The sequence below is a fragment of the Choloepus didactylus genome, chromosome 19 (genome assembly GCF_015220235.1).
Source record: "Choloepus didactylus isolate mChoDid1 chromosome 19, mChoDid1.pri, whole genome shotgun sequence".
NCBI lineage: Eukaryota > Metazoa > Chordata > Mammalia > Pilosa > Megalonychidae > Choloepus > Choloepus didactylus.
The window spans coordinates 39,767,007-39,789,127 of NC_051325.1; the positions used below are offsets into that span (position 1 = coordinate 39,767,007).

A 22,121-nucleotide genomic window follows, 5' to 3' on the forward strand; every position below is an offset into this window, starting at 1 on the left:
CTGGAGAGAGGGCAAATGGCTGTCTTAGAGCATAGCCTAAGACCCTTCTCTGGCATCAAGTTGCTCTGGCAACTGACAAGAAGCTGCTTCTTGTCCAACCCTGTTTGGGCAGTCTGGAGGAAGGTCTGCAGCCAACTACATGCTCAGTGGGTCATGGAACCATTGGTCAGGCTGTCTGAAGAGAGCCAGTAGCAGACCAGTACCAGTTTCCAGGGAGAAGAGAATATTGTAAGCAAGTACTAACAGCTAGCATTTGAGTACTTGCTGTGAGCTGGGCACTGTTCCAAGTTCTTGTATCATTTTATTTAATCCTCAAAACAAACCTTATGAGATGGTTAAGGAGGAGTGATCTAAAAGTAGAGTGTTGGCAAACATTTTCTATAAAGGATCAGTTAATAAATGTTTTTGGTTTTGAGGATTTTATGATCTCTGTTGCAACTCCTCAGCTGTCATTGAAATGGGAAAGCAGCCATTGACAACATGTAAATGAATGAGCATGACTGTGTTCCAATAAAACTTTATTTACAAAAAACAGGTGTAGGCTATAGTTTGCAGATTTTTGATCTAAAGTGATTGAGGAGTGGTTTTGACTCAGGGCAGCCTGCTCTGGAACCTTCAGAGGGAAGGAAAGTGACTGCTCAGGCAGAGCCAGTCCAAGGAGCCTGCTCTACCACCCATTTTGGTTGTTTGCTTTGGGCATGCTTAAATACCTGAGGAAAGTAAACATCCCAGTGTCCAAAAAAAAAAAGAAATTAAAATGTTAATACTTGTGTTTAATTCTAGCAACAAAAGACAAGGAAAAGAATAAAGAGAAGAAATTCAGAGAGTTTGTGAGAGTGAAGCCAAAGAAAAAAAAGAAAAAGAAAAAGAAAGTCAAACCTGGTAATTTTTCCGCCTGGGAAGGTGTATCACTTGGGTGGCCTTACCATGGGTGGAGAGGGATTGCTTTCTCCCCAGTGCTGGCCTCTGAGCCAACACTGAGGAGAGGAGGAGCCAGCAGGCTTTTACACAGCTCATGCTGGAGTAGGCCCTGCAGGGGAAGAGCCCACACTCCCCTGGTGTTTCAAGGCCTGGTTGGCATGTATAAAACCCTTCCCGCTTGCTGCCTTGGCCATTGTGCCCTGTTACAGGGTGATATGCATGAAAGCATCAACGTAAGAGAAGATATGCAGATGAATGGCTGTATTTGTTTGCATGCATCTCTGAACCATTTTGATAAGTGTATGTGTGCCTATCCTCTACAAAAAAAGTATAATTTTTAGAAAAATCAGCATTCCAATCTCTGGAGTCAAAGAGATTGCCACATTTTATTTTCACCCTATCTTCTGGTTTAGAAAAACGGGGTGTGGGGGCGATGGTGAGGAGGAAGCATTTGGTTTTGAAGTCCTTGGAGATAGTGGAAGTATTAATCCCTAATTCTGTTCTCCACACCCCTTTGTGGTTGAATTGCCCCTGAGTCTTCGACCTATTTGAACAGCAGGGCTGTTGGTTGGATGGGATTGATTCTGGCATGCCCTGATGATGCCTGGGATTGTTCATTCCTTTCTGATTCTGTTCTTGCAGAATGCCCCTGCAGTGAGGAGGTCAGTGACACATCCCAGGAACCTTCTCCACCCAAGGCATTTGCTGTCACCAGGTGCGGGTCCTCACACAAGCTTGGGGCCCACATGAGCCCACAACTCCATGGCTCAGAATCTGGAAACCACAAAAAGAAAGTGAAAATATCTGGTAAGGAGGCTCTCTGCTGGCCTGGTCATTTGTAGAGAGCTGTATAGTCTGAGAAGGCTGGATTTATGTTGATATTATAATCTACTCCCAGGCCCTCTGCCAACTATGGTCCGTCATAGTTTTAAAATAAGAAATACATCAAATAAAACAAAGGCCATTAGGTGAGCCTTCCCTGAGTTTCCCTTCTGTGCTGGTTTCAATGTATTATGTCCCCCAAACTCCATTATCTTTGATGTAATCTTGTGTGGGTAGACATATTAGTGTTGATTAGACTGTAATTCTTTGAGTGTTTCCGTGGAGGTACGCCTCACCCAACTGTGGGTGATGACTCTGATTGGATAATTTCCATGGAGGTGTTACCCCACCCATTCAGGGTAGGTCTAAATTAAATCACTGGAGGCATATAAATGAGCTGACAAACAGAAGGAATTCGGTGCAGCTGAGAGTGACATTCTGAAGAGGAGCTACAGCCAAGAGGGACACTTTGAAGAATGTGCAGAAGCTGAGAGAGGACCTACAAATGAGAGATAGTTTGAAGGTGGCTGTTGAAAGCAGACTCTTGCTCCAAAGAAGCTAAAAGAGGACAAATACCCCAAGAGCAACTAAGAGTGACATTTTTGAGGAACTGTAGCCTAGAGAGGAACTTCCTGGGAGAAAGCCATTTTGAAACCAGAACTTTGGAGCAGACGCCAACCACGTGCCTTCCCAGCTAACAGAGGTTTTCCGGACACCATTGGCCATCCTCCAGTGAAGGTACCCAATTGCTGATATGTTACCTTGGACACTTTATGGCCTTAAGACTGTAACTGTGTAACCAAATAAACCCCCTTTTATTAAAAGCCAATCCATTTCTGGTGTTTTGCATTCCGGCAGCATTAGCAAACTAGAACACCTTCTTTACAGTTTTGGACTTAGTAGAATGTTCCTTACTGTTCTGGTTTTCTAATGCTGCTGTTATACAAAATACCAGGAATGGATTGGCTTTTATAAAGGGGGTTTATTTGGTTGCAAAGTTACAGTCTTATGGTCATACAAATGTCCAAACAAAGGCATCAACAGTAGGGTACCTTCACTGGAGAAAGGCCATTGGCATCCGGAACATTGGCTTTGGATATAGAGTGACTATAAGCCAAGTCTTGTCTGACTGGGGTGAGGCTGAGGAATACTTCTGAGTTATTAGAAATGGTCTGATGATTCATGGGAAATTGTAGCTCCTCTTTTTTTGTAGTCAAAGAGCTCTGACCTTGAGCAGCCACTTATTTGGGGCTTCCTCCTCTCACTGAAATGAGGAACTAGAGTGCAGTTCATCGCTAGGCAGCATACATCATTTGGACCATTATTAGATGACAGGCCCAAGGTACGGTTTGGAGTTCCCATTTCTCAGCTCTGTGAAATTTCATAGATCGGTTGGTATGTTAGGTTATTTTCCACTCTTGACAGTTCAGGGTTTTAAAAATTTTATGGCTATAATTTAAAATAGTGACTGTTGTTTCCCTGTCTTCCAGAGGAGGATAATCTGAGTGAGTCCTCTTCAGAAAGCTTTCTTTGGAGTGAAGAGGAGTATGGCCAAGACATCGATGTAACCACCAACCCAGATGAGGAACTTGATAGAGATGACCGCTATGATTTTGAGGTGGTCCGCTGCATCTGTGAGGTCCAAGAGGAAAATGACTTCATGATTCAGGTAGGTAGACTTCTAGGAGTCAGGTCTGGAGAACACACTGGTCCTTGGAGGGAATTTTGAGGGATTATACTTTGAGGTCAGCAAAATTGGTGAGTCATGTCAGAAGTCCCTGATACACAGTATCATCAGCAGCAGACTGAGCTTTGCTTTTTGGTTAGTCTTCCTCTAAGTTACAGGCTGGTGTTAAAAGCCCTTTAATAGAATAAGTGGGGACTTGAGGAGTTGTTGAGTCTAAACCTCTCATGCACTGTTTGAGGCTTGGGACTCACAGTGGAGAGGGCCTTGTTTATGGTAACAGAATAAGAGACCCAAATTTCTGGAATGGCAGTTCAATCTTCTTCTGGTGGATCCATACCATTTCTTTGAGGCAAATTTTCTTTATGGCCTAGAGAAATGGAGGCTAGCTTTTTAAATTCTGTGTTTGTTCTTTGTATTCCTGCCATTTGTATCTGTCAGCTCCGTCTCTGGGATGTGCCTCTGGGTGGGCCCTCCCTGCTTGCTTGGGGAGCCCATCACTGGCCAGCACCTGCTTTCCTCTGGCCCTTGTCTTGCTGTCAAGCACAGTTCTGGTGGAGATGACTACTGTCTGGCTGACTCGGGGGCTGTAAGAAATACCCTAAGTATCTTGGCAGCTGTCTGGCCTGGCCTCGTCCAGAGAATCTGATTTTTTTAGGTTAGGCATGGTTATGTTGGCTTAAATTCTTTTGCAGACCGGTGCAGATGCTGTTGGAAAAATGTGTCAGGTCCTGGAATCCTGGGGCAGGAGTGCAGCCTGGCTCAGGAGCCTAAAATTCCATATTGAATGGCTTGGTCAACCTCTTTTCCTGCTTCTCCTTGAAGGAGTCCACTTGGTTCTTTTTCTTTTGGCTATTATAGGCCTACTTTCTTAGAAAATGCAGTATGGTCTCCTATATGCAGCACCCCCCCGCCCCCAACACACACACACACCATTTTATGTATGTTTTTGCATGCAAGAGACTAGCCAGGCTGAGATTGGAATCTCAGTTCCAATTCTAAATTACTGGGGAGGGAATTCCAGCCAAGTTTGGGTGAGGTATTGTGCCGGTTTGAATGTACTGTGTCCCCCAAATGCCATTATCTTTGTGGTCTTGTGGGACAGACGTTTTGGTGCTGGTTCGATTTGCTTGGAATGTGCCCCACCCAGCTGTGGGTGGTGACTTTGGTGGGATACTCCCATGGAGGTGTGACCCCACCCATTCAGGGTGGGCCTTGATCAGTGGAGCCATATAAAACATGCTGACTCAAAGAGACTGAAGGAGTGCAGCTATGAGTGACGTTTTTAAGAGGAGCAAGCTTGCTAGAGAGGAACATCCCGGGAGAAAGCCATTTTGAAACCAGAACTTTGGAGCAGACGCCAGCCATGTGCCTTCCCAGCTAACAGAGGTTTTCCGGACGCCATTGGCCATCTCCAGTGAAGGTACCCGATTACTGATGTGTTACCTTGGACGTTTTGTGGCCTTAAGACTGTAACTGTGTAGTGAAATAAACCCCCATTTTATAAAAGCCTATCCATCTCTGGTGTTTTGCATTCTGCAGCATTAGCAAACTAGAACAGGTATTAATTAGCCTTTGAATCAGTCACCTGTGGCCATAGTGTAGGGTTGAGGGAAGAGGTTCATCATGGTTCAAATGCCCACCCTTGGTGTAGTCATCTGGGCTGGTGGTGGTGGAGGTTGGGGAGTATGGGCAGGATCACACTGAACAAAGTAGCTGCCTGGGGCCTACTTCTTTTATCATATGGGTGGCAGGTGGGATTGTCCCCAGAAAAGAGGGTGGGCTGCCCACCACCTAGTAAAAGTCCACTTAGCCTGTTGAAATCATGAGAAAAAGGCCCAGCTTTCTTGGCCTGCTCTCTGTTACAGTTTTGCTGGCCCTTAAAGTGCTGTAGGTCTGCATGGCATCCATTTTGCATCTTGACTTCATATACAATTGGATTTATGCCCTTTATCTTTGAATTTGTCTTATTTATACCCAACAATTCCTTTTCCTTTGATTTTTCGAAACATTGGGACTTTACTAGAGTTCTATAAAATTTCAAAAGGACCAGAGAGTAAGTTGGCCCACTTGCTTTTTCTTTTCGGGTTTTTTGTTGTTGTTGTTGTTTGTTTGCTTTTTAAACTTTCAGTTCGAAATAATTATAGATGCACAGTAGGTTGCAAAGATATATACAGGGAAGTCCCATGAACCTCTCTTGCAGGCCCTTTCCCACACCAGCATCCTACACAAATACAGTGCAATATCAAAACCAAGAAATTGACATTGGCACTATCTGTAGAGTTCATTCCGATTTCACCAGTAATAAATGCACCCATTTGTGCATGTGTATTTGTGTATAGCTGTGCAGTTTTCACATATGTAACCTTGTATAACTACCACCTGTAATCAAGATAGTGTATCATTACCACAGGATTTCTTACCTCTTTGTAGCCGTACCCGGCCTCTCCTCTCATCCTTAAACTCCGGCAACCACAAATATGTTCTCTGTTCTTCACCTCTGTAATTATGTTATTTCATGATTGTTACATAAATGGAGCTGTACATTTTTTTCAGAGTGGCGTTTTTCACTCAACATTATATATAAGGTCTTTGAGGTCCCATTATATATATAGGAAAACAAATTTACAGAGATATTAATGATTTGTCCATGGTTGCAGAACCACCAAATAAATTATCTAGTTCTGATGTGAACCCAGAACTCCCAGTGAAGTATCCTTTCCCCTCTGCTGCCATTAGCTCTAGGGATCCGCATTTACACTTGAGAAGTGAAACAAAATTTGCTTTTGAAAAGTAATGTCATTGCCTACGGGCTCACAAACTCCTTCACACACACACACCCCATTAGTATGCACACACAGATACGCTCTTTAGGTTAAGAAAGTTTCTTTTCTTTTTGAATAGTCTCCATAGTAAACTGGGAATTTAAGGTTACATGAATGGTCTCAAATAGTTCTAAATATTTATGTTCTTAGGTCAGTGATTTTCAAACGTTTTTCAGCATCAGAACCCTTTGTTCTAATGGAATCTTTATCAAAACCCCAGAGCATGTAATAGGTAAAAGCAGTGGTTTTGAAGTTCAAAATGTGTAATCATTTCTCAGCTCAGGAATGTGAATTTTGGGTATGTTCCCATGAAGTCTGATAAGAGAGTGACAGTTGCTGACCTGGAGCAGCTTCAGCAGCTCATTTGTTTTCTTTTTTTGGTTATACTTCAGTGAGACAAGCTTGATGCACATGACTGTTGCAGTGGTGACTTTTACTAAGCACTGTAGTTACTTTGATTAATCAGAGATGGAGGAAAAGCTTTGTCCGAGGACAACATAATACTGAGCCAATCTAGCAGTACAAGATGATGTGTCCTAGTAGGCTTTGCACCATTGTGTCAGCATTTGATCATGCATGTTTTGTTTTGTTTCATTTTGAATAGTCCCATTTTTTAAAAACACATGGGCAGCTGTTCACAGTACCATCATATAGTTGTGCATTTATCACCCCAGTCTATTTTGTTGATTGTACACCATGGATGACTGTATGGTATGTGAATATAGCTCAATAAAACGGAATTTAAAAAAAAAAAATGTGGGCAGAACCTCTTAGAAAAACTTATATAACATGAAAACTATTAGAAAAAAAAATTTTTTTTTTGCATTTGGCTTTTAAATGGCTGTTGGAGATCCTGAGTATCCACCCTGTCTCTCTGGGTGTCTTCTCAGCTCAGGGCCTTGGTAGACTGATTGGATTTGGGCTTCATTTGTCCATAGAACTCTTCAGTTGGTGAGTAATGAAGGTCTCTGCCTGCAGGGCTGTTATACAGCCTTAGCAGTCTGAGACCCAGTTTTGTTCTATAGTGGTACTTTTTCCATGGATTTTTCTGTGACCTTGATGTGCCATTAAGTGCTATTTGAGGAAAAATGTTTGGAGCTGTTGGAGCCACTCCAGTTTTTGTATGGCAGAGTCAGGAACTGACATTCCATCTCCTGCTTCAACAATTCTGCAGGGTCTGCCCTGCAGCCCAGCTCAGCACTTGTGGCTTCCTGTCTGACCTTGTCGTGAAGAGTACCTTTCTGTTCTAGACGTCATCTCTGCTTGTCCACTTGAGAAAAATATGTCCAGTTGGTTTTGAGTTGTGGAGGAATGGTTTCTGACTGTCCTTGACATTATAAGCAATGTACTTTTTCCATTCAGTAACTTTAGCAAAAGGCAGAAATTTACAGGGAGCTAAATGGAACAAATATAATGTCAACTTTTTAAAATTCAATTTTATTGAGATATATTCACAAACCACACAGTCATCCACAGTTTACAATCAGTTGTTTACAGTACCATATAGTTGTGTACATTCAGCACCACAACCAATTTTTGAAGATCTTCATTGCCACAAAAAAAAGAATAAGAATAAAAATTGAAGTGAAAACACTCAAAACATCCCAAATCCCACATCGCTCCCTATTATTCATTTACTTTTTGTCCTCATTTTTCTACTCATTTGTCCGTACACTGGATCAAGGGATTGGGAGCCACAAGGTTTTCACAATCACATGGTAACACAGTGTAAGCTATATATAGTTACACAGTCGTTTTCAAGAATTAAGGCTACCGGGTTGCAGTTCAACAGTTTCAGGTATTTCTTCCTAGCTATTCCAATACCCTAAACACTAAAAAGGGATATTTATCTAACGCATAAGAGTAACCTCCAGAATGACCTCTCGACTCCATTTGAAATCTCTCAGCCACTGAAACTTTACTTTGTTTCATTTCTCTTCCCCATTTTTGTCCAAGAAGGCTTTCTCAATCCCAGGATGCCAGGGCCAGGCTCATCCCCATGAGTCATGTCCCATGTTGCCAGAGAGATTTACACTCTTGGGAGTCATGTCCCATGTAGTGGGGAGGGCAGTGAGTTTACCTGCAGCATTGGCTTAGAGAGAGAGGCCACATCTGAGCAACAAAAGAAGTTCTCTGAGGGTGACTCTTAGGCACTATTTTAAGTAGGCTTAGCCTCTCCTTTGCAGTAACAAACTCCATAAGGGCAAGCCCCAAGATCGTGGGCTCAGCCTTCTAAATTGGTAGTCCCCATTGTTTGTGAGAATATCAGTAATTCCCCAGTTGGGGAAGTCCAGTGTTTCCACATTTTCCCCCAGTCCCTCAAGGGGGCTTTGGCAAATATGTTTTTATTCTCTGCTCAAATTACTCTGGGTTGTATTGGGGCTTCACACTAACCTGTACAAACCAACCAGATTTTATTCCCTATTCAAAGTTCCATGTAATTATTGTGTTTGAATAAACTGACCATACAAGTTATATTATATAGTGTGCTACAAAAAATGTAGATTTTGCAGCTAATAAACATCTCTTCCTTTGGTCTCACACAGAAGTTGAAGTTTTAAAACAGTCAGTATCATCCTTTACCCTTTAGTCTGACTTACCTTAATCCTAACCAAGTCCGTTTTGTTCGTATCTCTAATTGAAGTCTGATCTCTTTTTTTCAGACTTCTTAACATTTGCTGTATGGGTAATGCTGACATTCATAGCTACTGGACTCTGGCTCATAGTCTCAGGTGTCACACAGATACCCAAAGTTCCAGGGACCCGATCAGGTTATACACAGAGAGCTCAGGCTCAGAATTTAGAAATAGCCCTTACAACTCAGAAATAGATGTAACTGCTGTAAGAGCTTACAATCTATGAACCTTTACTTAACAACCTGTGCCATCAGATTCAATTTTCGGGTTTTACACATTATAGTTAGTCCATATTGGTGAGACATTATAACGTTTGTCTTTTCATTTCGGCTTTATTTCACTAAACATACTGTCCTCAATGTCTGTGCACCTAGCTGCATACCTCACAACTTCACTCCTTCATGTAGCAGCTCAGTATTCCATTGTATGTTTACACCACAGTTTGCCATTCCATTCACCAGTCGATGTACCCTTAGGCCACTTCTATCCACTGGGAATCATGAATACTGCCACCATAAACCCCACTGTGCAAATGTCCATTTATGTCCCTCTTTTCAGTTCTTCCAGTTAAATACCCAGTAACAGGGTTGCAGGACCACGTGGCAACCCATGCTTAGCTTCCCGTGGAACCACCGCACTACCTGCCGGATGGGCTGCACCATTCTACTTCCCACCAATGGTGATTAGGTACATCCCTATCTCCATGTTTTCTCCAGGACTTGTATCCCTCTGTTTATTTTTTTAGACAGCTTTATTCTCCTAAGTAAGCAATCAGTGGTTCCTTGTATAATCATAGTTATGTATTTCGCTACCAGTATCTATATAAGGACATTTCCATTTCTTCCACAAAGAAAGAGGAAGAGGTGAAAAAAGAAAAAAGTAAAGAAAAGAATATCACAACTAAAAAGCAAGAAAAGAAAAAAATAAAATACAATAAAAAGGTCAGACAACAACATCAATGCCAAGAATCCCATACCCCTCCCTTATATACGCCTCTTATAGACATTTAGCTTTTGTATATTGTCTTTGTTACAATTAATGGAAACATATTACAATGTTATTGTTAACTATAGACTCTAGTTTGCATTGATTGTATTTTTTCCCTAATGCCTTCCCATTTTCAACGCCTTACAAAGTTGACATTTATTTGTTCTCCCTCATGTAAAAACATATTTATACATTTAATCACAATCATTAACAACTCTAGGTTTCACTAAGTTATACCATTCCAGTCTTTATCTTTCCTTTTAGTGTCCTACATGCCCCTAACCTTCCTCTTTCAACCATACTCACAGTCGTCTTTGTTCAGTGTACTTATAGTGTCATGCTACTATCACCCAGTATTGTGCTATCCATTTGTGGATCTATACAATCAATCCTATTGAACATTCTGTACTCCTTCAGGATCAAATGCCTGGTCTTTACCCTCTTTCTGTCTCCTGGTATCTTCATTTCTACACTCTTCTCCAAACCTCTCTCTCCTGTCTTTTCCTATCTGTCTGTAGCACTCCCTTTACTATTTCTTTTAGAGGAGTTCTCCTGTTCACAAACTCTCTCAGTGTCTGTTTATCTGTAAATATTTTAAACGCACCCTCATTTTTGAAGGACAGTTTTGCCAGATACAGGATTCTTGGTTGGCAGTTTTTCTCTTTCAGTATTTTGAAGCTATCATAGCACTGCCTTCTTGCCTCCACGGTTTGTACTGAGAAATCTGCACTTAGTCTTATTGACTGTCCTTTGTATGTGATGGATTGATTTTTTCTTGCTGCTTTCAGAATTTCCTCTTTGTCTCGGACATTTGACAATCTGATTTGTAAGTGTCCTAGAGTAGGTCTATTTGGATCAGTTCCGTTTGGGGTATGCTGCACTTCTTGGACCTGTGATTTTATGTCTTTCATAAGAGTTGGGAAATTTTCATTGATTATTTCCTCTATTAATCTTTCTGCCCCTTTTCCCTTCTTTTGGAACACCTATAACACATATATTCATGCTCTTCATGTTGTCATTCAGTTCCCTGAGACCCTGCTCATATTTTTCCATTCTTTTCCCTATCCTTTTATGTGTAGGATTTTATGTGTCCTGTGTAGTTCAGTAATCCTTTCTTTTGCTTCTTCAGGTCTGCTGTTGTATGTCTCCATTGTGTTTTTCATCTCCTCTATTGTGCCTTTCATTCCTGTAAGTTCTGCCATTTGTTTCTTCAAGCTTACGAATTCTTCCTTAGGTCACCCAGTGTCTTCTTTATATCTTTCATCTCTTTTGTCACATTTTCTTTCAACTCAGTTATTTGATTTAGAAGATTTGTTTGAACATTTTTAATTCGTTGTTTCAACTCCTGAATCTCAGTTGAGGTGATAGTTTGTTCATGTTTCCTGGTGTGGCTCATGATTTTTTGTTGTCTAGGCATCTGATTTTCTTAACTAGTTTATTCTAGAGGCTGTTTTCTCTCTTTTGCCTTGGGTTTTCTTGTTGGTTTTCTTTGTTCTCTGTATTTCTTTGTTTCTCTTGCTGGACAGTTGTCATATTGGCTCTGGCCCCCTGTCTTCCCCCAAAATCAGGCACCCACTGTGGCCTGCCACAGGGATGGGAGGTAGGCACTGGGCACCCCAGCAAGTTCACTGTGTATGGTAATATAGATCTGCTGACTTCAGTGGTGCTCTGTTTTCCACTGGTTAGCAAGGTTTGAGTTTGTTTTAGAGCCATGCTTTGACAGTTGGGTTGTCCGTATTTCTCAGCCAAAACAGGGCCTGATTTCTGTATAGGGCATGTAGACCAGCTCCTGTGGTCCTAATAAAGGGTCTGGGTCCCTTGCACTTTCCAGACTGTCCAACAGATGGCACTATTTGGTAACTTAATCATCTTCGGAGTCTGCTTTGACTCCAAGCACAGGCTGTGTCTACACAGGAGGCTGAACTGTGGGATTCCTATGCCCTCACTTTGCCTACCAAAATCTGGCTCGATGTGGGCTCCATCTGTGGCAGAGTACTCCCTCAGCTGCCCCAGTACTCCAGCCCTCCCCAAGGCAGGGAAATGGCCACTGGCTGCTGTTCCCTCAAGAGTCGGGGAAGGGTTTTTGGACCCAGGGCTGGAAATGCAGTCTCTGACCACGTTTTCTCAGTCTCTTTATCCCTCACTGACCTGGGCCTTGAATTGTCCTCCCTGTCCCTCGGGTCTTCAGACAGTGAGGGTATGTGTCACTGCTGTGAGAGATTTAAAAATTATGTCCCTTGTGAGAAGGGTCCCGTCTTTGCCTTTCCCACGTGGAGACTGAGTGAGGGGGAGGGGAGAAGACCAGCTGGTCTGGAACGGAAGAGTCCTACCTGATGTTTCTTCTCTTTCTTCAATTCAGTATTTGCAGGGTCCTTCTCCAGTCTGTATCCTCAACCAGAGTTTCAAACAATTCAGAATTGTCCTTTTTTTAGGTTGAATTTCTGGAGAGAAGTTTTCAGTAGTTGTTTACGTCACCATGTTGATGATGTCACTGGATCTAAATACAATATAAACTTTTAAAATTTATTCATCGTTTAGTTGGGAAGGCAGGAATAATTTTTATTAAAATAAATGTTTAATCTAAAATGATATTCTACACATCCTTAGAATACATTTAGGGTTTGTTTTCTAGAAGATGCATGCATTACCTTTATAGAAATAATTTTCTTTGATCATTTTCATTATTTGGTTGGTACCTACATTACTGAAATATATTATTATTTGATTTTATTTACCATTGCTAATTACAGTCACTCGAAGTTTAAAGTACTACTTAATAATCATGGATATTTGAGAAATCTGGCATCACATAAACAACTAACATCAGGAAAACCATTAGAAATTTAAATTATTTTAATTGCTCTAGAGCAGGATTCTGCAGATTTTTCTTAAAGGGGCAGATAAGATGATCTCTGTTGCAACTGCTCAACTCTGTTTCTGTAGTCTGAAAGCAGCTGTAAGCAGCCTGTAGAAAGTGAGTGTGGCTGTTCTCATGTAATACTTTATTTACATGATTTGTCCTCTGGGCTGTTAGTTTGCCAACGCCCTAGAATAACAATATATGTTGGGTACCCAGCCTCAGTAAAATTGTAAGAAACATATATTGGGTACCCAGCCTCAATAAAATTGTATATTGGTTTTAAGAAGCCCATTTAAAAGCTTTTGTTTGTCTTTAAATTTATATTTGTTCTTAGCTAATGCATTCACATGGTTCAAAAATCCAAAAGGTCCCCAGCTTTACCCTTTTCTTCTATCCTCCAACTACCCAATCTCTGGAGGCAGCCCTTATCAGTTTATTGTGTATCCTTCCCAAACCATTCTATGGCTAAACAAGCAATAACAAATATATTCACCCATTATTTTTTTAAATGCAAATGTTAGTGTTCTATAGGTAGCATTTAACCTATTTTCCTTTTTTCATTTAAAATATATAATTTCACTGATCCACTTTCAGATATTAAAAAAAGCTTCCCCGTTCTTTTTTATGGCTGCACAATGGATGAATCATCATTCGTTTAGCCCTTTCCCTGTTGTTGGACATTTAGATTGTTTTTTATGTTAACAGTGATGCAATAAATAACTTTTTCATAAATTATTTTGTATTTGTGTAAGTATACCTGTGGGATCAGGTTTTCAGAGTGGAATTCTGAACCAAAGGGTATATGCATTTATAATTTGACAGATATTGCTGTTTCTCTCCTTAGAGGTTGTACCAAAGAACAGTCTCACCAGCAATATTATGAGAGGGCCTGTTCCCCATACTCTTTTTCAGTACAAGGTATTATCAAACTGTTTTGTCTTTGCTGGTCAGAAGAGTGAAAAAAAAAATAGTCTGTCGAACCATTTTGTAATTTATTTTTTAATAACCTTTAAAATTTTTTCATAATTTTAGCATTTGAAAAATGCAGAAAATCACATAAAAGAAAATAAGAATTATACAGATTATTTTTCCCCCAGAGAAAATCAGTTAACATTTTGGAATACACACATTAAAATTGTACTCTTTGGAAACGTAGAAAAAGACCTAATGATAATTGGCTCTTTGGAAACCTAGAAAAAGACCTAATGATAAGAGTAAAATTTCATCATCACAAGAAATAAAAACGATAGTGATTCTTAATTCTTAGTTTGTAGAGGTTGTTTTACTGGCACTAATTATTAGATTTATATTTCAATATATGTGTATGAATTTCAATATGAATTGCACTCCCAAAATTAGATTTCTGCTTCAGTAGGTTTGTTTGCTGTAAAATTACTTCTCAAAAGACAAATGTTCATATTAGCTTAATTTTTGGTTTAAATATGTTGTAAATGATACAATATATTTCTTTTGACTAAGCATGGAAAATAATGAAAAATTTTTAAAGGCTTTGGCTGGAGGTCTTTGCAGAGAAGGTATTTTATATGCTTCCAGTATTTGGAAAAGAAGTAGTCAAAAGAAATTCACATAGTTTAATTAAATATTGAAGAAATTAATATCCAAATAATGCACTTGTCTGATTTCTTACTAAGCTCGGGGAGGTGGGTGGGTGGGAATTGTAATGTGCAAATTAGTAATGAACTCTATATTCATTTTCAACTCTTTAACATAAAGCTGTTAAATTGTAACACATTTTTACTTTAAATATATGTATTAAGAAGTATTACTGTTTGTTAAGCTGCTGTTTGTTTAAAACAACAACAAAAAAACCAACCCTGTCATGTAAGTATGTTCTGTACATTGTGCCAACAGGTTAGAATATTAATTTAATGAATGTTAAAAATTAATTCTCTTGTACTGATTTAAATTTTTTTCTGTGAAATGATTTATTTACGAACATCTTCTTCCACCCTTACCCCATCGAACCGTCACATACATACAGAATCAACCAAAATGTTTCCCTATCTGAAATCTGAATCCAAGTCAGTGATAAAAATTTAAACTTTGTTGGCAAATCACTTCTTAAAGTATTTGCATTATTTTGTGATTTAATTTCTAAATATTCCACATAAATTTATAATTTAATGTCTCAGTTTTAATGCTCTAATAAAAAGCTAGCAAAAAGTAATGAATTATAACATGAAGGGATTTTCATTTTGTTCTTTTGCTGTATGAAGGATAATTATATTACATGTTGGGGGTAATAACAGCTTTTTTGCACTATGTAAATACTAGTGGGGATTCTTCTGTAACTAATAAAATGATTATTGAATGTAAAAAAAAAAAAGTTTTCCAGTTAGAGTGACACTTTTAGGTTGAAAATAATAAGTACTTATTATAAAAAACTTCAGGTAATACATAAAGGAGAAATACATAAGGAAGAAAGAAATTTACCTGTAATTCTAAAACCTAGTCTGGTTTTATTTCACATTCATTTATGTTAATTCAAGTTACTTGCATTAATTTACATTACTCTTTTTCTAGTTGATTTGAATATCTTTTTATTTATCTAAGAATTTTTTTTTTTACCACTCTGTTTATAACCTTTTTTTCTGTTGGGTTGTGAGTATTTTTCATATTAATTTGTACAGAGTTTTTATAGAGTAGGGAAAATTTTTGACTGTGATAAGTGTTACAACTATTTTAACCTTAGCCTTTCGGCTTATTCTCCTCAAGCCATGCCAATGTTTGTCACCTGTTTTTTGACTTTGTTTTGGTAATTCTTGTCTTGTGGATTTTTTGATGCCAAATGTATCAAACTTTTCTTTAATGGCTTCTGAGATTTTAATCATAGTTGCTTCCTCGTTGGAAGTTTATTAAAAAATTGTCTCCTGGTTTCTTCTAGTCCTTTGAGTCTTCGCTTATTTTTTTTTTAATCCTTATAAATATTTGATGCACTTGGAATTTATCCTGGTATTAAGAGAGAGAGCTCCGGGTGCCCAGTTGTTCCAACACCATGCCATGTTTGAAATACCACCTTTATTTACTCTTTCCATATGTATTTGGATTTATTTCTGGATTCTCTCTTCTTTTTCATTGATCCATCTCTCTATATTTGCTTGTACAATTCTAACTATTGGACCTTTATAATATTTTTTAAGTATAAATAGGGATAGTATTCTCTTATTGCTTCCCCTCCTTGGCCCCAAAAATAATCCTGATTTTCTGTGTCTCCAGTAATATTTTAAAGTTTTACTTCATAAAGATCTTGCATATTCATTAGGCTTATTCTTAGGTATTTCATCTTTTTTGTTATTCATATCCATTTCTTCCTTTAAACTATTAAAAATATATAATGTATTTAAGCCAGTTTCACATCAAAAAGTTAACATTTTTAGTTTTGCAACTTAGTGGCATTTGATTCATTTTTAAATCCTAACTCTCAAGAAGCAGAGTCCTTGGTGAGACAGATTTTCATTCTTAATTATGTCAGTTTTCTGCTACTAACTGTCTTTGTTGTCTTACACACATTACTTTCCCTCTCTGTGCCTCAGTTTTCCTAACTGTAACATGAAGAATCTGGATCATATCTTATCTGAAGTCTCTTCCATTTCTGCTCCCCTTGATTCTGATATGATTAGTTTTCTAGAGAGTTTATTTCTCCCTTGGACGACCTCTTGATGCCAGGCCCATTCTCATTTCAAGTGGCCAAGGACCATCCCTTGTGACCAGGCTAGTGCCCACCCTTAAGGCCATGTCTAGGAAGCTCATTGTCCACCTTTCAGTCTAATTTGTTTGGTTGGGTAGTTAAAGGTTTAGGACCCTGGTTTGGAATTACTCGCTTTGAAGTGTCCTGATGTTTCCTTGGAGCCTGTGTTTCCTCTTCATTCTTTCCTCCAGAACCTTAGCCCTTAGGCTTACTCTCCTCAGGCCATCCCAACATGCTCCCCTTGTTGTCAGCTCCTTCCCTTCCCTTTCCCCATCCTCCCACACACACTCTGGGAAGGCAGAAAACTAGGCATTAAAAGAACTAGCTTTGAAATTAATGAGGCTTGTTTTCTGATCCACTTTTTCTTCCCATCACCTGTGTGACTTTTGGTAATATTTAGAGAATAAATGCAAAGTGTTGGTGCATTATTATTCTAGAAGGCATCAAAGTGAGTTGGCTTGACCTGTAGTAGTAACAGGTGCTTGATACACACATAAAAACTGTGTGCTGAGCTCTGTCCAGTGATCTTTTGTACATGATCCAGTGATTCTTCACACACAGACACATGGGGAGGGTAGGAGAAGTATCCCTTTATGCAGATGAGGAAATTGAAGCCCCAGAAAGAGAAGTGACCTGTTCAAAGTCACATAGCTAATGAACAAATGAACCAGACTTTAAGGTTTGTCAAGTTTATCAGCTTCAAGTTAGCCTTTCTCTAAAGACTTGAACAACATCCTCTTTGTCCCCGTAAAGTGATCAGAAATGTAAAATAAAACTTCTAGAAATTATACTGCATCAGCACTGTTTTATAGAACTAATGTTCTTTATCTGTTCTGTCCACTAGCCTCATGTGAAATGTGGCAAGTGGGACTAAGTAACTGATTTTTTAATTTAACTTGTTAACTTTAATTTAGATAGCCACATGTAGCTAGTGGCTGCCATATTAGACGGTACATTAGACAGTGTGCTGGTTGTAGTTCACGTCCTGTCTAAGCCAGTAGTGGATGCTCCTCCTTCCCCTCTCCTTTTACTCCCCCCTCACACTCAGGTAGGTCTTACTTCTGGATCAAGGATACTCTCTGAGTTTAATTTTTGTTGCTTCTTTAATTCTAACAGTGTGAAGAGTGCCAGTGCTGGCAGCATGGGGTCTGCATGGGATTACTGGAAGAAAATGTACCTGAGAAATACACCTGTTATGTTTGCCAAGACCCTCCAGGTAGAGAATCTGGAGTCAGGGATATTAACAGTATGTAGCTTTTTCCTTAGCACAGGTGGCTGTGAATCATTCTAAGTGTCTGTGGTCTTGACACTAATTTCTTCAGCATTGGTCAGACTCCTCCTCCTTCTCACCTTTGTTTCAAGCCTGCCTGGTGGCCAGCTATTCTGAACTTAGTAGTAAGAGAACCTTTATGAAGAGGTCCACCTAGTGGATGTCCTGGCCTTGAGCTAGAACTTTCCCTTTTCTTGAGAGCAAATGAGGATGGGCATATGGGCTCTGTCCTTGGCTTTTTGGGGCTGTTGGAGAGTTGGAAACTTCCTTCTGCTCCCTTTGGTGGCTTCACTGCTACCATGTAGGAAGATATGCCTTTGAGGGGAAGGGGAAAGGTGTGGCTGCATAGAGCCTGTCACCAGAGGGCACAGAGTAGTTAATTAACTAATTCTTTATAAGGTTCCTTAGTTTCACAGTTCCATGGCCACATGGGTGGCCTGTGTACTTAGTACCTCTTTCCAGAATCTCAGGGTAGCTTGTAGAGCTGTGAGTTCTTGTCTTACTGTCAGTGAGATGGTGACATTATCTCCCTTTACCACTGGCAGGGTATCTTCTCTCAGCTCTAGTCCCACAATTCCAAATGGCTAAACAATGCTTTAGAGCTTCCACTTATTTTTGGTCCTTTGAGGTGGGCCTGGTAGGAGTTCCTAGTCCCATTTTGCTTATGAGGAAGAATTTGATGCTCAAATTGGAAAACAAATTGGAATTAGAACTGGCTTGTGGGACCAAATCTCTTGATTTTGATTTTGCTGCTTGTTTAGGGAAAGGCTGGCTACCACAGTTGATTCTCCAGCAGACAGGGCCCTTCTAGGCCTGATGACCTCTATTGTGACACTGAGTTTTCTTGTCCTAGATTAGTCTACAGGCAAAGAGGTATCTGCCTCTACTTATCCTTTTATCCCAAGGAAAGAGCACGGTCAGAAGATTAGTCCATGAGTCATAGAATATTATTGATGGGCAGGATCTCAGAGACCACTTAGTTCAGTCCCCATATTTGACAGGCAAGCAAGCATAGGCCCAAAAGGGCCATATCTGGCCCAAGATCACTCAGCCAGTTAGTGCCAGACCAGAGATGGGAATCGGGGTCTCTGACTGTTGTTTTGTAAAACAGATTGTTCTGCTCTGAATTTGCTGCTTAGTCCCCTGCCTACAGCAGTTGCCTCTAATGTTCCCCTACATAACCCCTAGGGCTCCTTAGGTTACCATTTAAAAATCTCTTTTTGTCTACCTTATTGTCTCTCACTCTTCCCCTCCTCTTTTCCCTTTTTAGAAATTACATACATCATCTTCATCAAGTCCTTTTGCCTTTCCAAACTTTTGTAACTCTAATCCCCAAGACTGGTTTTAGACACCTCCTTGAACTGAGCCCTGACTATCTGTCACAGAGTCTGCATTTATAGCCTATGTTTGACTCTGCAGTGTCTTGGGTCAAAAGTTTAACCTAACAGATTGATTCTTGAAAGGTTACTTTTTAAAGATATTATTTAACAGAATCAAGGTACATCCCCACCACGTGCATTAATAAAGCCAGAAAGAGCCAAAGGATCTTGATGGGGATTCAGGGTTTTTTATAAGTATTGAAATGTGAATAACAGTCTCGTTAAAGGCTGTTCCCTGGGCTTTTGGAGTAGGAGACACTTATGGTCATGTGCAGTTGTGTTTTGAGACCTTCTTCAAGAGCCCTGTAATGAACGAGACCATTGAAGCCATCTAGTTCATCTGTCAATGTAATAAATATGTAAATGGAGGTCCAGAGAAGGGAAGGGGCCTGGCCCCATCTTAGTTAGGGGTACAATTGGAGAGGAACCTGGGGCTTCTTTCCAATCATTTAATAAATCCATCCAAGATGACTTTTGTCAGGCACTGGGGATACAACCATGAACAAGGTGGTCCCTACTCTTCTGGCTCTTAGCAGGGTGGGGGCTGGAAACAGATGTCAGAATAAGTCAAGCGAACAAGAATATGTTAGGTAGTGATCAGTACTGTGAGGGGGAAGAAAGTAATTAGATAGTGAATGTCTAGGAGGCACTGAAGGGGCCCCGTTACTTTGGGAGGTAACAAAAGGCCTCTCTGAGGAAGAGGTGGTGAGGAGCAAAGACCTTGGAAAGTAGTTCTCTAGAGAGGATGCTACAGCACAGATCCAAAGACCAGAAACTGAAAGGAGGCCAGTGTGTGGTTGGGGAGAGGAAGGCAGGAAAGAGCCAGGTCCTGTAGGCCTCATTAGACCAGAGTTAGGGCTTTGGGTTTTCTGTGAGCAGTAGGCAGCCGTTGTAGGTTTTTAAGTAGGGGAGGAAATGATATTTAAATTTAAAGAGATATCCAGGTTCCCAAGGCACCTCTAGCCAAGAGGTCAGAAAAACACATGCCATATTCACTTCTCTGTCACCAACACCTAGCAGAGACCCTAGCATTTAATGGGTACCAAGTAAATGTATGTGGGATGAATAAATGAATACATCAATCCATCTTTCTAGTAGTTTTTGTGATAATTGTATGATAATGATAAAATGGGTAGGTTTTCTTAAGGCCACGTACTAACCCTCTCATTGTCACTGCTTTAGGTCAGAGGCCTGGCTTTAAGTACTGGTATGACAAGGAATGGTTGAGCAGGGGACATATGCATGGCTTGGCATTTCTAGAAGAGAACTACTCCCACCAGAATGCCAAGAAGATTGTGGCCACCCACCAGCTCCTTGGCGATGTGCAGAGAGTGATTGAGGTTCTCCACGGCTTACAACTCAAGATGAGCATCTTGCAGTAAGTATGACACTTGCAGCTTTGGGGAGGAGTCTAATTTGGCACATTCTGGGGCAGGATAAATTTGAGAAATAGGAGAGCCACAAGCTTAATAGACAGTTGAGTTTGAGACCTTTACTAAAAATTATCAGGTACATGGTAAACATTCTTGATTCATAAACAAAGTAAAATTAAAAGCTGCTGAAAGGGATATTTTTGACAGGCCTGCTCTATAGTATAGTTGTTGTTCAGTAAGTGTGTCTCTTGGTGGTTTGCTCATACAAAAAACCTTAGGACTTTTGGAGCTGGACTTTTTGGCTTTTAGCGGCCATAAGTGAAATTGAGGGTGCATTTCCTTCTGTGATCGCATTCTACTTGTTAGATGACCTAGGTTCGTGTAGGCTCCAATAAAGACGTGGTTCTTATATGAGGTCTGTTTGCTTTTATGACGTATCCCCACTTTACCAAATAGGTCAACTCTCCCCTGGTTCCCCAGGAAATTGGTGACAGAGCTGGGATTAGAACCTGAGTCCTGACTCAGTTCCCCAAGTGAGTAAAGACATGCTAGGCCACACCCTGACAAGGTTTCCTGCATGCTTATCAGTCCTAGAAGCTTCCTGGTGTTAGGTAGAGTACAGCAGCAGAGCCCTGAGATGGCAGAATAGGGAGCTGATTCCTTTCCCACTTGCTGGCACATAGCAGGATCTTATTCAGCAAGTGTCTATATAGTTTGGATAAAATCTAAGCTTCTATAACAAAAGACCCCAAAAGAAAGTGCAAACAAAATGGAATTTTCTTTCTCTCTCACGTAATGGCTTGGGGTAGGCAGGGGTTCAGGCCAGGTAGGTAGATGGGTTTCTCATTCTGTCTCTTGCTCTGGTGTTCCCTCAGGGCTACCTGCATCTGCATGGTTGAAGTAGTCTCACCTGCACCACAGCTATGCCCCGGTTCCCAGGAGGGGAAAAGAGAAAAAGGGGGAGAAAAGTTGAAAAGGGGAAGGCAAGCAATTTCATAGACAGACCTAACTGCTGGGATGACTAGCCAGAAGGCCATGTACCCTGCTAAAACTCAGGAGTGGGTGGGGTGGGTATAAGAGAAGAGAAGGACTCTGGTCACAGAGGCAATTAGTAGTCACTGTGACAGTGTCTGTTGAGTTGAACTGAATCAAACACCAACCCTGGATAGCATGTCAGAGACTAGCTAGTCCCCTCACATTTTGTAAAAGTGGAAGCTACACTCTGTATACCAAATGAATTTCTTATTGTGATGCCACGAATTGGCTGAGGCAGACAGAAAGTGGTTGGTGTGAAGGCCTGGTGGTGCCACTAATTGTAAACTTTGCTGTGTTTCTTTTCATTGAAAAATCATTCAGATGTTGTTCTCTTTGTTTTCACTGGCCCATATTCTGGAGCCTTGGCCCTTCCAGAGCCCTGTTTAGATTCCTGGTCTTTATAGCAGTGACTTTGTACTGGAATTAAATTTGGTTAATCCTATTCAAGCAATTCAGAAGAGGATATAGGGAGACCTTGTTAGGCATTTTAAATGGAGAAAAGATCCTGGGAAAGGAGGAACAGGTCTTAGTAAGTCTGTATGTGTGGGTAGTCTCTGCTGTCGTGGTCTCTGGGTCTTTACTCTCAGAAATATTGTTCCTAAGTGACCTGGTGAATTTAT

The 22,121-nt window shown here is 40.4% G+C and overlaps 1 protein-coding gene across 3 annotated transcripts in view; it reads left to right on the plus strand.

Annotated features, from left to right (window-relative positions):
- The window catches only part of PHF20 (PHD finger protein 20), a 179,513-nt gene that overhangs the window by 123,901 nt on the left and 33,491 nt on the right, over window positions 1-22,121 (plus strand). For all 3 annotated transcript variants that reach the window (XM_037812478.1, XM_037812480.1, XM_037812479.1), the window contains exons 11-15: window positions 784-882; window positions 1,564-1,728; window positions 3,234-3,412; window positions 17,561-17,660; window positions 20,276-20,471. In XM_037812478.1, the coding sequence (XP_037668406.1) occupies window positions 784-882; window positions 1,564-1,728; window positions 3,234-3,412; window positions 17,561-17,660; window positions 20,276-20,471 (739 nt within the window). The remainder of the gene's footprint in view (window positions 1-783; window positions 883-1,563; window positions 1,729-3,233; window positions 3,413-17,560; window positions 17,661-20,275; window positions 20,472-22,121) is intronic.